Source organism: Monodelphis domestica, chromosome 8, assembly GCF_027887165.1.
Source record: "Monodelphis domestica isolate mMonDom1 chromosome 8, mMonDom1.pri, whole genome shotgun sequence".
Taxonomy (NCBI): Eukaryota; Metazoa; Chordata; class Mammalia; order Didelphimorphia; family Didelphidae; genus Monodelphis; species Monodelphis domestica.
In genome coordinates this window covers 2,831,870-2,845,873 of record NC_077234.1, presented here as the reverse complement: position 1 = coordinate 2,845,873, position 14,004 = coordinate 2,831,870, and the positions used below count along the sequence as shown (strand labels likewise).

The window sequence follows — 14,004 nt, the reverse complement described above, 5'->3', positions numbered from 1 at the left end:
GAATCCTTTTTGGAAGGGAACAAGACACCCCAAGGACATCAGAATCAGAGGGGAGCACCTACGGACCAAAGTATGCACAGGAGAACGCCATGCGAGCAAGGAACTGGAATGGACAAGTCAGTAGGGCATGAAGGAAATGCCGTATGATTAGAAGAATTCAGGGAAACTCAAGATGCTTCACATGAGCGGATGATGGAGGAGAAAGCAAACAGAGCCATGGAAGCAATTGGCTCGAAGATTTCAATAATATTACAGACCGTAGCCCTGCAGGACCTTGGAACTCTGATTAATGCAGGGACGAGTTGTGACCAAAGAGTGCCCCAGGAGGCACACTTCGGGCTGTGGGCATGGAATGATGCAGATACTGTCAGATGGGATCAGCGTCGTCTCTTTAACATGACTATATTTCTTATTGGGGTGCTCAGGGAGGGGTAGCACCTTGGTATGGAGGGCTTGTCGTGTCCTCCTAGGGCAGCTCTCCAGCCTCTGACCCCCACCTGACCCCCAGCTCTCACGTGTGGCTCCCAGTAGCTGCTAGCATGCGGCAGGGGCCACACCCCGGGCAACAGCTTCCACAGGCCGGCTAAACCTTGCGAGGGTAGCCATTGGGTGGTAGACCTCTGGTGAACCAGGGCTTTGCTCACCCAGCATGTAAAGAACGGGCGGAAGAAACCAACAAGAAGGTTCAACGGCTGAGAGGGCGACGCAGCAAAGCACTGTGGAGTGCTCAGGGCGTGTTGGAGCACAAAAGACAACACGGCCATCCAATGCAGCGGAGGAAGTCTCCAGGTGCAACAACTTTTCGTGCCACTGGACCCAGGCTTCCAGCGCCGAGAGAGTGGGACTGTCTCTGTGCATCGGCTTTTCCACTTAAATCTCTTTCACGCACAGGTGTCTGTGTGCACAAAATCGCTCAAAGACAATCGTCATCCTCGGTTCGAGAGACTACCACTACTATTTCTTTGTTTCAAGGGGAGTCTTCGGGAGGCGGTGGCAGAAAAGTAATTGACAAATAACAGGGAACTTTCAAATGGACACAATAGTTAAGGTTTACATTTTTTTTTTATAAAGGGACCCAGGCTCCTCTTTATTCTGTGCAGCCCCCATGGAGGACTGTAAGAGAACGAGCGTAGGAGATCCAGAGACGGAACAAGATCCGGCTGAACTGTAGCCTTCATCTTCGGGGCACGCAAACTTGTTGATGGGATCACTAGCCCGTAGAGATCTTGTCGGTCTTTATCAACCCAGGCAGAGTTAGAATGTGGGACCTTCTATCAATTTGAAGACTGCTTTTTGGATCCTGTCTCAGACACTTAAGTGTCTTTGTGACCCTGAGCAAGTCATTTTACCTTTATCTGCCCCAGGTCCCCTATTTATCAAATGGGGATAATAGTAGCACCTGCCTTCCAGAGTTGTTGTGAGGAGCAAATAAGACCATACCCCAAAAGCATTTCTGCAAGTCCTAAAGCACTGGATAATTGCTAGGTAGTATTATTTTTATCAGTGAGTCAGAGGGCATGACCATATATATTATGTAATTTCAAATAGATTTCCACAACCAGGGTCTATTTTGGTGGCCTTTCTGCTGATAAATGGCCATCTTATACCATCTTTGCCAATTTTGTGGACGTGATGGGATTGTTGTCTTCAATAAAAGTCATACTTTAAGAAGAAAGGGAGGAAGCAATATGGCTCAGTGGATTGAGAGCCAGGCACAGAGACAGGTATCCTAGGTTCAAATCTGACCTCGGACACTTCCCAGCTGTGTGACCCTGGGCAAGTCACTTGATCCCCATTGCCTAGCCCTGACCACTCTTCTGCCTTGGAACCAATACTCGGTATTGACTCCAAGACGGAAGGGTAAGGGTTTTAATTTAAAAAAAAAAAGAAGAAGAAGAAATGGCCAGTACTTCCCAATACTGTTATTTAGAACACTTTTGATTTCTCTTACAAAGATTTATTAATTAAAAACAAAAACAGACTTCTGGTTCAGCTTCATTTCATCATCTGTTCTGTCTGTTAAGTTAAAGCCTTCTTCACTTTTCCACGGTTTTATGCAAGCTTCTAAACTCCCCTTATTTTGTATCAGTCATCATGATGTCATTTCTGGGATGTGGCCATGATGACACGTAGGACTCTGATTTCCCCAAGTCCGTGGGCCAGACCATGTCCTAATTCTGGTCGTTAATACCACCCTTGAGTGGGGCAAGTTTTCAGTGAACAGTGATACAGATTTTGTAGGACTCTGCAAACCAACCTGTGGCCACCTGGAAGCCATTTGGACATGAATATGCAAACTCACTTAAAAGGACTGGAAGCCAGAGCCAGCCTGTGTTTACTTGGGAATTTCCACATACATTCAGCCCTTTGTAGTTTTTTGAGTGGAGATGGATTTTAGTTAGTGCTGAGCTCTTCATGCTCTTCATTGCAAAATCATAGTTTTAGAGATGGCCGGTCCCCTCATTCTATAGGGCGTAAAATGGAGGCCCACCGAGCAGACATGGGGCAGCTTGGGAAGATTCCTGGCCAGATCTATGTGAAACAATTAATCCAAAAAGCCTATTTTGCTGCCAAGGATGGGTTCCTGCCTGGGGCTCCCTTTCATGGCCACGTGAGTCCTGCAGCATGGTGTGTTCTTCTGAGATTTGTTTAGGTAATACTGAACACAGAGCCCAATAGATCTGGGGCCGACCCACCATAAGTGACATTGGATGTAATAGGCTGCTCGATCTAGCTTCTCTCCCCGGGTGGGGACTGAGGATCATAGTGTGCTTTCTTGGATTCAGAGCATGAGATTTGAAGTCCAGAGGTCCCAAGTACTGCTTAAACTGTAGGAAGGGCTAGGGAGCTTGCTAAAGCCGGAAGATTTGGGAACTGTTTTAGGTCCAGAATAAATTTGGAAAAGAGAATGTAGTCCATTAATGCATAAACAAATCAAGCCATTTCAGGTGTTGTGGGGAAATTTCATTACCTTTATCATTGTCAGTTTTAAGAGTTAACAAAAGGGAAGAGATTATCATTTAGCCACAAATAAATGCAAACTTTTTTCCTTGAAAAAGAAAAGAAAAACTTCCTTTTGTTCTACCTTCTTCAGCTATGAAAGCTTGCAGCCTAAAGCCTCAATCGAGTGATTCTGTCTAGCTCCCAGCCCAGGCTTTTAGCATAAATTGGTTAAAAGGTTCCAGTGTTGTGTCTTCAGGTCAGCATCAATGTCTTCTTGATCCACTTTATACAAAGTTCTAATTAGCATCTTTTGAGTTATGAACATTTAATATGAAATACACACATTTCTCCAGAAATCTGTTTCCTTTACAGTTCACAATTTATTGTTCTGCAGGAGACATAGCAGTAGCTTGGTTACGGGGATCTCTTAACATTCACCTCTCCCCCAGGAGGCTAGCAGTGGTGGCCGGTCCTGGGATTGCAAACCACATCTGCTGGGCTTCACTCAGGAATTCCTTTCACTTGGTCACATCCAGAGGTTGGTTAGCCAACCTGAGCATCTGCCATGAGACCAGTATGAAAACATTCTCCAGAAGACATCATGGAAAGGTTGCTGTAGATTTGGAGGGATAGAGTTGCCTGCCCGCCTCCCCCCAGGGTGATTTGGGCCTTTGCTGGTGCCAAAGGTTTATAATGATCTGTTTTTCTCACTGTAAATAATATTCCAGTAAATTGTTGATTGTGCTCCATTTCTTGCCACAACAATCTTTGTAGAACTTCTTTGTTTATTGGCTGTTGCTTAGTCTGGGGGATCTTTTGGGAATCCGTTTTAACTTCTCATTTCACTGTACTAACTTTAGTTTGTTCATTTTTGTTTTAACTTGACTTGTGAGTTCATCAGTATAGACTCTAGGATTCCCTGCGAAGAGCCTCTGCCCCCACAGATTGATCAGTAACTTCTCTTAAATTTGTGCCTGTAGAGAGCTGCTGGGGGGGGGGGCGCCCTGAATGCTTCTGACTGAGGCTGAGTCTATCTCCTTATTCCCTACTCTCCCTCACTTACACCCTGCTGCGGCCTCTGTACCAAGCATTTCATGTCTTATTATCTGAGGTTCTTTTGAACTCATTTAAACTGATGATATATTTGGCAGAAAGCTCATGGAAGGTGTTTGCTGTCTAGTAGCTAGAAATGATCTGTTTCTGTTTTGTCAATATCATAAAACCAACTTCTATTTTGAAAGCAGAATACAGTTTGTTTTTGATCAAGTATTCCAAATAGCATTTGACAGAATTTGAAATATTAACCAACAGGTTTAGATATTTTTAACATTCTTTGAAAACATAAAAATTGTTTTAAACTTAGGGAAAGCACGTCTGGTACAATTATCAGATATGCAGAGAGCAAAACACAGCTGGTGTTTTCATTTTGGTTAATTTTGTAACAAGTCTTTTAACCAAAATAATATTTTTAAATTCATCCATTTTAGATTTGACCTATTGACACACATAGCAGCGAACCTTTAGCGTTCCTTAGCATGTTAACAATGGCTTTGGGTGTAAAGCACGTTAGCTCATTCCATCTGGAAAGCAACCAGAAAATAATCTAATGATGATAGAGAAACTTAAGGCTGGGTCTCTTGATAAGATTAATTGCTAATTTCTCATTTCTGTTTATTAGCCCTTCTTGGAGATTTTAAGAACTTGAAACAGTATTTTTGCATCTAACATAATAATGCAAGATCCTTAGGATGTGGGGAAATGATTGCAGGAGCGTTCTTTCCAGTTGTCCACTGCAGGGAGGATTTTCTAGTCTGTCCCAAGATGATACACCAAGTGTCTCACTGCGTCCCTCGTCTTCACAGACACTGGTACTGTTTTTGACCGTACTTCCTTGACAGGTCAGTTTTATTTAGTATAAAGACAGATTTAGAGTAAGGCACAAGAAAGGGAACTCTTTCCTGTCATCCACAACTGTGATGTCCAAATCCTTTTAATTGGTCAGTATCAGTGCTATATCTCCCTTGATATTGCTACCACCCTGGGGGCCACTGGATGGTCTCCTGCCTCAAGTCCCTCCCCACTCCAACCCATCCCCCATTTAGCTATCAGAATGATCTTCCTATAGACCAGGTCTGACTGGCTCTCTCCGTCTGACTCTATGTCTCTCTCTTGCCATCTCTCCCCTTTAAGATCTTTCAGAACCTGCTTCTTCTCCATGATTCTCACCCCATACCTCTCTGGTCTTCTTGCATCTCACGCCTCTTTCCCATACCCAGGGAGTTAGTGATAGTGGCCTCCTTGCTGTTCCTTATTTGAGCACTGCATCTCCGACTTCCTGCATTTTTGCTGGCCGCCCGCCATGCCTGGAACTTTATATCCTCATCTCCACCTTCTGGCTTCCTTCAGATCCCACCTAAACTCCCACCTCCCGCAAGAAGCCTTTCTTGGCCCATCCTCATGCTGGTGCCTGCCCTCCTCAGCTGCTTATCTTTCTTTATTCTGGCTATATCTTGTCCGTACCTAGTTGTTGGTACGCTGCCCATGGCCTGCATTAGGCCAGGGGCTCCTTGCGAGTTGGGACTTCAGCACACTGTAGACATTTAAATGCTTATTTATTGACTTGTAGTTGATGAGTCCTTCAAGCTCCTATAGTGGCCCAGAGGCAGGAACAGGCAGAATGGTTGTAGCCTGATGGAATCGTTGAGATTGCATTGAGTGGGATATTCCAAGACTTGCTCACAGCTTTATCAGAATGGCATTGGTGGTGGTGTGGGCAAGACGCAGCTTGGGATCCTTAAGCCTGTGGTGTATCGGTACCCAGAGGATGAGCCACCTGGTGCATTAGGGAGGCTTTGTTCCCAGAAAACTCTCCTTATCCTGCATGCAAGATTGATGGTCCCGATCCTTATAGCTCAACCCCCAGGGACTAGAGGCCAGGGCCAGGGCCTCCAGGTTTAGCACAGTCTTCTCCCCATTTCCTGCCACCTGCACTGCTTCTCCGACATGGCCCTGCACCATACTTTGTCCTCCCAATCCCCTCCACTCTCCCCACTTCAGCTTCCTTTGGTATGTTGTTTAGCTGTCTTCTGCAGATCTGGGGGATCCCGTGGGGGCGAGGGGCGGGGGGTTGTCAGACTGAATGTAACATAAGAATTGTGGGTAGGGCGTCACAGGCCCTGGAGCCCAACCCTCGCTGTGTCACTACAGGTAGGGCCACAGACAAATTACTTGGCTAGTCTGCGTCTCAATAGCTGTCTTAAGTATCAAGTCATTTGACAGATTGTAAGACTCTGTCTGCCTCTGGATGTATAATCCTATGATTCCCCACTGAAAGAGGACATCAGAGGCAGCCCCCATGGGATCACCCGGATCGGCAGAAGACAGCCGAGTCTGACAGCATCTCAAGAGAGATTCAGGTAAAGGCATTCTCTGCTAGAGCCAAAGGGACAGGGAAACGTTACAGGTTTGGGGCCAGAGAATAGTACCCAGACGCTTTCCCTTCTCAGAAGTTCACAGTGCCCTTTTCCCATTGGCCATCAGTAAGTCAGTAACGTTGGTTGAGCATCCACTGCCAAGTGGCGTGAAGTCCATGGCTCCTGCCGTGTATTCCTAGGTGCCAGGGAATTGGGGGAGAGAGAACTCTTCAAATGTAAGAGCGTGATTAACAGTTAGAAAGGGGAAGCCTTGATGGGAAATGAGGGAATTAGGCGAGTGTCCATTCGACTTCTGTGAGCCCGTTCCTGGCAGGCCTGTGTGGGCCCCACATAGGTCAGAGACTTCTAATGGGCCTTTTGCTGTGTGGGGGAAAGCTACCTCATGACTCGTGGATTTTCACATTATAGGAAAATCTTATTGGCTTTGTGGATGATTTTACATTATACACTACACAAAATCATAAAGAAAACTGCTAATAGGCCTTAGAATAAGTTTTTAGAACTTGTTTTAAATTCATTTTTTAAAGCTTCCTACCTGCCATTTCCCCATTGTGCCACCCTCTCACCCCCTGCCCCATCCCCTTGGGGGAAAAAAAGCACTGATTGAACATTGGTCTATTGTTACTATTTTACAATGTGAAAAATCTTTCTATGTTGTCATTTATCCAAATATGCAGTGTTGTTGTTTGGAGATTGTGTTAATATTCTAACCCTGCCTGTTGTCATGGAAGCAAGTCTCTGAAGGCAGCTTTAAGTGTTTCCATGGTGTCACCATGGATAGTCACATGGGCAAGATTTTTATCTTTGGAGATGGCTTTATTAAAAGATGCAGCTGGAGAGGGACAAGTATGATGATGTGATATTCATTATTGGCTCATTAATGAAAGAGGAAGGCTAGGATTTGTCCTCATTAAAAGCCTTCTGCTGCATTGCATGTTAGGATACATGCTTGTAGTTACTTCTCTTTCTTTATTTTAGAGAACTAAAATCTTCAGCAAGATTACAGAAAGATTTTACCACGCACGAGGTTGATTTCTACCTCTTCCCCCTGGATTTCATAGCATCCTCAGTTATTTTCTAGAAGCTGCCCCTTCTAACTTCTTTCCTGTGCCCGCTCCCACCTGTTGTGCCTTGGAGAACAGAGGTGTGGGCTGCACCTGGCCCAGAGCACAGCCCTGGTGATGGCTGGACCAAATGAGGGAGCAAACAGGAAAGAGAATTTGGCTACTTTAGGCAAGTTTCCCAAGTAGCCTTTTCATCATATTTTTACTGGGTGGTAACAGGTAGATGTTTGGACAAACTTGTGTTCGCTTGTGGACACAGTGACGTGTGACTTCTTCCTTTTAGAGGACTTGGTGGAGCAATGGCTATAGAGTACCCGTAATCCATGAAGATGTACATGAGCTTAAAGCTGATCTTCTAAATCAGATCACAGATTGTAATTTTAGAGCTTCACAAAACCCAATAGATATCTAGGCCAGTCTGGGACCCTTTTAAGCCTTTTTTTTTTTGTATGAGGAAGGGGACAGGAATAAATATTGATATGGCACTCACCATATGCTAAGCCCCTTTGCAGATAGATATTGTCTCACTTAATCCTTACAACTATTTTTATGATTTTATAGTTAGGGAAACTGAGGCAAACAGACCAGTGACTTGTCCAAGGTCACACAGCTAGTAAGGATCTGGGGTCAGATTTGAATGGGTCCAGTGCCAGAATCAGTAAGTATTGACTATGTGCCCAGCTATACTAAGCACTGAAGATACAAAGAAGGCAGAAGACAGCCCTTGTCCTCAAGGGAAGGAGGGAGAAAATGGGGTTACCTGGCCTCATTGGTCATCTAGGGTGAGAAAAGGTTTGAGGAAGTGAGCTAATACCATCTGGCAGAATGATGAGTTCTGGAGGATGAGGAAGTCCAGGAATGTGGCCTCTGGGAAAGGAGGGGGAGAATTCTCTGAGAATCTGGAAGAGCAGAGGAGGTGCCAGGCCCATTGGGCTCTCCGTCAGGCAGCCTCCTGGGTTGTTGGCTTTTTGATAGGATTCATTTTATGTGTTAAACACTCTTCTGAAGGGGGAGGGAGAGCTCGAAGGCTCCACTAAGTTCATGGTATAGAAAAGGCCAAAAAAACCCTGATCCATCTCAGTTCCTTATTTTGCAGATGAGGATGTTGAGGCAGAGATTGTAGCTTGCCCAAGACCACTAGTTGGAACAGTAGATGGAACACTAGACTTGGAGTTAGGAAGACGAGTTCAAATCCCACCCTAGCACTTGTGCAAGTCACCAAACCTCTGTCTGCCTCAGATCCCTCATGGTCAAATGGGGACAAATAACCCAACATCCTTTCCCTTGTTTCCCCCCCCCCCCCCCCCCCCCAGGGTTATTGTGAGAATTGAAGGAGAAAACATTTGTAGAGAGCTTTTCCAGCCTGCCAGTGTTCTCTCTCCCTCTCAGTGCCAAGTTGAGGATGCCGACAGGGAAGGATTAGAGGCCCAGGGAGTCCAGTGATTCCCAGCTCGGCATCTTTCTGCTTCTTAATACGGGCCTGGTCAGAGAGCCCGAGATCTCTGGTTCTAATGAACTGTTGTCCAGCAGAGGAAGCTGGGAGTTTGTTCCAGCACTCTGTTGTCTGTCATTTCACATGGTTTGTGCCATTAGGAATTCTGAAAATGTGCACGTTATTTCAGAATGAATTCGGATTCTGCATGTTATTGATGATGGCTTCTCTCTCCCCTTACTTGATTTGCTCTCAGATTTGGTTGTAGGGGCAGCTAGTGGCTCTGTGAATTGAGAGCCAGGCCTGAAGATGGAGGATCTGGGTTCTACCTAGATTTGTGACCCTGAGCAAGTCACTTAACCCCGATCACCTAGCCCTTTCTGCTCTTTGGCTGTAGAATCGATACTTCGTATGGATTCTAAGAGAGAAGGTAAGGGTTTCCAAAGAAAAGCGATTTGATCGTCGCAGGAGGAAACCAAGGGATGGTTCAGACGACTGCCCTTGAGTACACTCCCTCCACCAAGTGCAAGACAGCATTCGAGCCCAGGGCTTCCTCTCTGTCCACCTGATTCTGTTCCACAGCAAGCCCAAGCTTGCTCTTCGCTCCAAATCTCCTCCTTTGGCAACAGGTGTTTTGTGTGGAAAAGGAAATTGGTACTATAGGAGAAAAGAGAACTTTGGAAAGGCTGAATGGAATAACCTTGAGACCTCATTAGAAGGCAGGAAGGGTTTGTGCCTAAGGAAGCCAGTGTCCTGGAGGGCCAGGGAGCCCAGAAAGCTGGGGTTCAGAGGCACTGGACTTGTTCTGCCTGCTCTTTCTGAGCTTTGGTTGCCTACAGAGAAGGGTTTCCTTCTGTGGCCCGGCCTGCCATTTTCCCAGCCACTTTGAAACCCCCCCTGGAAGGCCCTTTACAGCATGTATCCAGCATGCCTCCGTGATGACGGTCACAGCAGGGATGTCTGCTACTGGGAAAGTACTTGGCTGGCAGATGCTGCTGCCTCTGACTTGCTCACTCCCAGAATCCCCTGCTGCATCATCTCCCCGAAATAGTGGGCAGTTTTGATCACTGCCATCCTCATGGGACAATGTCTCTTCCTTCAGTTTTCTTGAGATCCTTCCTTCTCGTTGTCCCTGGCAAAATGATCCTCTGCCTGCTGCCCCAACACTGATGGAGTAGCTGCTTTGGGCCAGGCTCCTCTTCTCCTAAAGAGCCCCTTTTTTCTCTTTGTCCCTCCTCTTCCTTCCGGGTTTTCAGCTGTCAGCTCTCTGTGCAAGATGCTTTCATATATTTATTTGTCACCCCCACCCCCAGTTTTCCTCCTGAGCTTCAGTTCCGTAGCACTCGTTATTGTTGAGTATTTCCAGTTGGCCATCCATTGGCACCTCAAGCCGACGAGTTCCGACCTGGAGCTCTCCAACCTGTCTGCCCCTCCTCTCGGCCTGCCTTATTTCTTTTGAAGGTCCCACTACCCTTCCATCCCCCGGGGTCCCAACCTTGGAGGCCTCCTTTACTCTCCTCTTTCCTTCCGTGCTCCAAATCTCTTACCTCGTCTTATTCATTCGAGTTCCCTGACTGGTCCCTACGCTGGGTCAGGCCCCAATTCTGCGCGCACCTTTCTTTCGCCTAGACTGTTGTCCCAGCTGTCTTATCTTACTGGCCACTGGGCTCCCCTGGCCTCCCCTCCCCACAGAAGCCAAACAGGCATTCTTAAGGTCCTTCTGACCTTGCCCCTTGGCCTTCACGCGTGCTCGTCATCCTCAACCGACTGGCCTCCTGGCTTTTCTCCAGCCCTCAGCTCAGTGTTGGGTTTTGTTTTTCCCACCTTCCGCCCACTGGTCAAGGGAAGGAGAGTGCTCACCCCAAGGAAGCCACAGAGCTTTGAAGTTGGCATGCACGCTACAGCAGTCGGTTTGACAGATGCCACGAGATGGGGGAGTTCACCATATCTCTAGGCCGGAAGGGGATCTTTGAACCGGATTCCCCCAAGACTGCTCAAACATAGAAGCTTCCCAGGGGGTGAAACACGCTTGCAGGTATATAAGAATCATATTTTTAATGTGGGGAAATTAACATACCATTGTGTTTAGGTTATCGGACATGGCAATGAATGGGGGACGTTTTCTTGACCACTCCCTTGGCGTTTGCCTCACACGCACACATTTGTATTGAGAGGATATCTGATGTTATAACTACACACGTCTGGCACTGGCTTAACTAAGGCGGTTTGCATTCTTTAAAAGCTCCGTCAGGTGTGTGTAGGTGAGGAGAGAATGAACACCCATTGGCTGCTTTCTAGGCTGGGGGATAGGGGCTGTGTGGGGGTGGGACGAGAGTCGGGAGGGCACTCCTGACTCTTTACCTGTGGCCTTCCCCTGACGGGGGCCTAATTTCATGCTTCTTATTGAGACCTGCTAGGAGTGAGCACCGCCTCCCCGAGGGGCCCGGCTCACCGCTTTTACCATGGTTCTGCCAGTGGGCTGCCGGCTTTACCTGCTTTTACCTGCATTTGTTAAAAACTGTTCTGCCACTCAATGCTGTTTATCCTGACTCTTTTCATTGATGATTTTTAGTCCACAGAAGCTGCACCTCCCTCTCCTCCCATTGTCCCTGTGGTCCCTGTCCTGCCCGTCTCTGCTGAGAATACTGTCAGCCCGCCCACAACACCACAGGTTTTTATTCTTTTTTTTTCCTCTATTTTCTTTCTCTGTCTCTCCCTTGCCTCCTTCAATGTTTGAAATTGTTGTCCTGGTTCCTTTGAGCCTTTTGGTTTACTTAGAGCATCAGTAGTTTTATTTCAAAGGAAAAATTCACACTTAAAATGTACAACTACAAAATATTTGGTATTTGAGTGACCTCTTATTGTAGCCCTAATTACCTCCCCGTTTAGAAGAATTCTGAGGTTTATTTCATTTTGAAGTAGTGCTTCTTTTAGAAAACTTTGTTTCTTTTTAGACACAAAAACTTGTCGAATACTTTCTAATCTTGCTAACCCTAGTACAGTATGTCAGGGGATAGAGCATTTGGCAAACAAACAAAATTCTGTTGTCTTTTCTTCTCTGTTGAATTGGTTCTTGCTTTAGCCTGAGAAACCACACAGTTAACTGAAATAAAAGGGCCAAGAGTTTTTCCCATTGAAAATACATTTTCAAATGAAATATTATGACCCAATGTCGAGATTCTGTTTTCCATACTCTATTCGTTGATACCCTTTGATTGGAGTTGGCTTATTTGCCATCTTTTCCCCATTTGTATATTTTGCAAAGGGCAGATTGCACTTGTCAGAAATAATCATCCTATTATTCATGAAAGGATTTTATCCAGGTTTCACCCTGGTGTTGGTAGCACTGTAGGAAGGGACCACTCACAGCCCCAAAAGGGAAGGGCTGGCTTGAAGCAAGAAGGAATTGACTATAATTCCGCTTCATGATCACGGCATTCTCAGAGACATCATTCAATGTTCGATCACCGTGAAACCATGGAGAAGAGAAGTAGTGAGTGGATTCACGTCATGCCTTTTCCAGACATAGGAATCAGCAATGTCCATAAATAAAAGAGATGTTTGACTCAGTAGGTGAGGCTGTTCTGGACAGCACAGGATCCTCATCAGTTCTTCTAAGTCACTGAGCTTCAGATGAAGAGAGAAATACTAGACGTGCCATTGTTGGACCTTGCTTATTTTCTCTCTGAGGAGTCCATTCTGAGTAATGACCTCCAAGCTGGCGGGGAGCTGAGAGACTCTCCAGTCCTGCCAGCGCGGAGGCCTCTGGCTTCCCTGACTTCCCACCGAGCTCATTCTTGTACTCACACCACTGCCCCCATTATCCAGTGCCTCTGATCCCTCCAGTCTGTCCTTTCCATTGCTGCCAAGGTGACTTTCCTTGGCTTCTAGCAAGTTCTACGCCTCCCTGTTGCCTCTAGAGTAAAATATAAACTCCTGCCTAGCTCTTGTTTATTGGTTTAAAGGCCCTTTACCCTCCGTCTCAGAAGCAATACTACGTACTGGTTCCACACTCGAGGAGCACTAAGGGCTAGACAGAGGGGGGCTGAGCGACGTGCCCAGGGCCCCACAGCTCAGAAAGGACCAAGGCCACCCAGGAGCCAGGGCCTCTCGGTCCCCTGAGTCACTGAGCTTTTAAAGCCCTTCACGACTGGGCCTCGACATCCTCAGCACACGTTATGCTTCCCTTGGCCCTGACCTAAATGCTCCGACTCCTGTCCCGGCCTTTGTGCCTGGCTTGCTATGTGGGGTGGCCCCTCTGCCTTTAGGGGACAGCCCAAGCTCCACTTGATGCCTTTCCCGCCCTCCTCCCTAGACTAGAGGGAGAGATCCGTATTAATGAGCTTGTTCTTGATGCTGTCTGACAGCATGTCCCAAGAGAGACCAAGGCTTGAAAGTGCCCGGAGATGCGTTGGGACCCTCTCTGTAGGCGTCCCGTCCCCCAGATCTGTGTGGACATGCGTGCACACTCGGAGGTATGTGCGTCTGGGTGTCCTTGGCCCCCCGTGGAAGTGCAGTTGATGTCATTCTTTGGGCCGCTATGGTCAGGGCTTAGGGCAGCACCTGAATAGAGTCTGCTTTGGGACAGCTAGCGTCTTCATGAAGTTGTCCTACTGTGCACGTCTCATCCGTGCCTGTGCCCTCAGCCACCCTCTCTTGGCTTCTTTGGGCTACTTCTCTCAACTGATGCTTGTAGATGGGGCTCCTCTTCAGGCATCTCCAGGCTCTCTGACCACCCTGCGAGCCAGCACCTTTGATGGAGTGTGGCCCCCTGAAGGCAGTCTGAGTCCTTTGGCGTGCTCTGACCGTGGGCCCTATCCTCGCGTAGATCCCAAATGTTGCCTTGTTCTCGGTGAGCCCAGCTGGTCGCAGTGGCTCCTTCTCAGCCGGTGGCCTCGCTGAGACGCCCAACTACTTTTTCACAGAAACCATCATGCCCCTCCCTTGGCTAGAAGTAAATGTGCAACAGAGTTTTTCAGTCCATTCTTCTGTTTACTTTTTACCAAACTTCTTTTGATTGAGCAAACAAAGGAAAGCAAATCATTTCTTTTTAGTAAAAAATTGCTCCCACCAAAAATCTTACTTTCAGCTTGTAAAACACTTTCTAGTCTGATGGATATTTAAAGAGACA

At 46.9% G+C, this 14,004-nt stretch overlaps 1 protein-coding gene across 16 annotated transcripts in view; it reads left to right on the top strand.

Annotated features, from left to right (window-relative positions):
- DLG1 (discs large MAGUK scaffold protein 1) overlaps positions 1-14,004 on the top strand; it is a 244,764-nt gene that overhangs the window by 131,648 nt on the left and 99,112 nt on the right. For 10 of the 16 annotated variants that reach the window (XM_056808366.1, XM_056808364.1, XM_056808362.1 and 7 more), the window contains one exon: positions 11,446-11,544. The exons of the other annotated variants lie outside the window; for them this stretch is intronic. In XM_056808366.1, the coding sequence (XP_056664344.1) occupies positions 11,446-11,544 (99 nt within the window). The remainder of the gene's footprint in view (positions 1-11,445; positions 11,545-14,004) is intronic. 16 annotated transcript variants of the gene reach the window in all.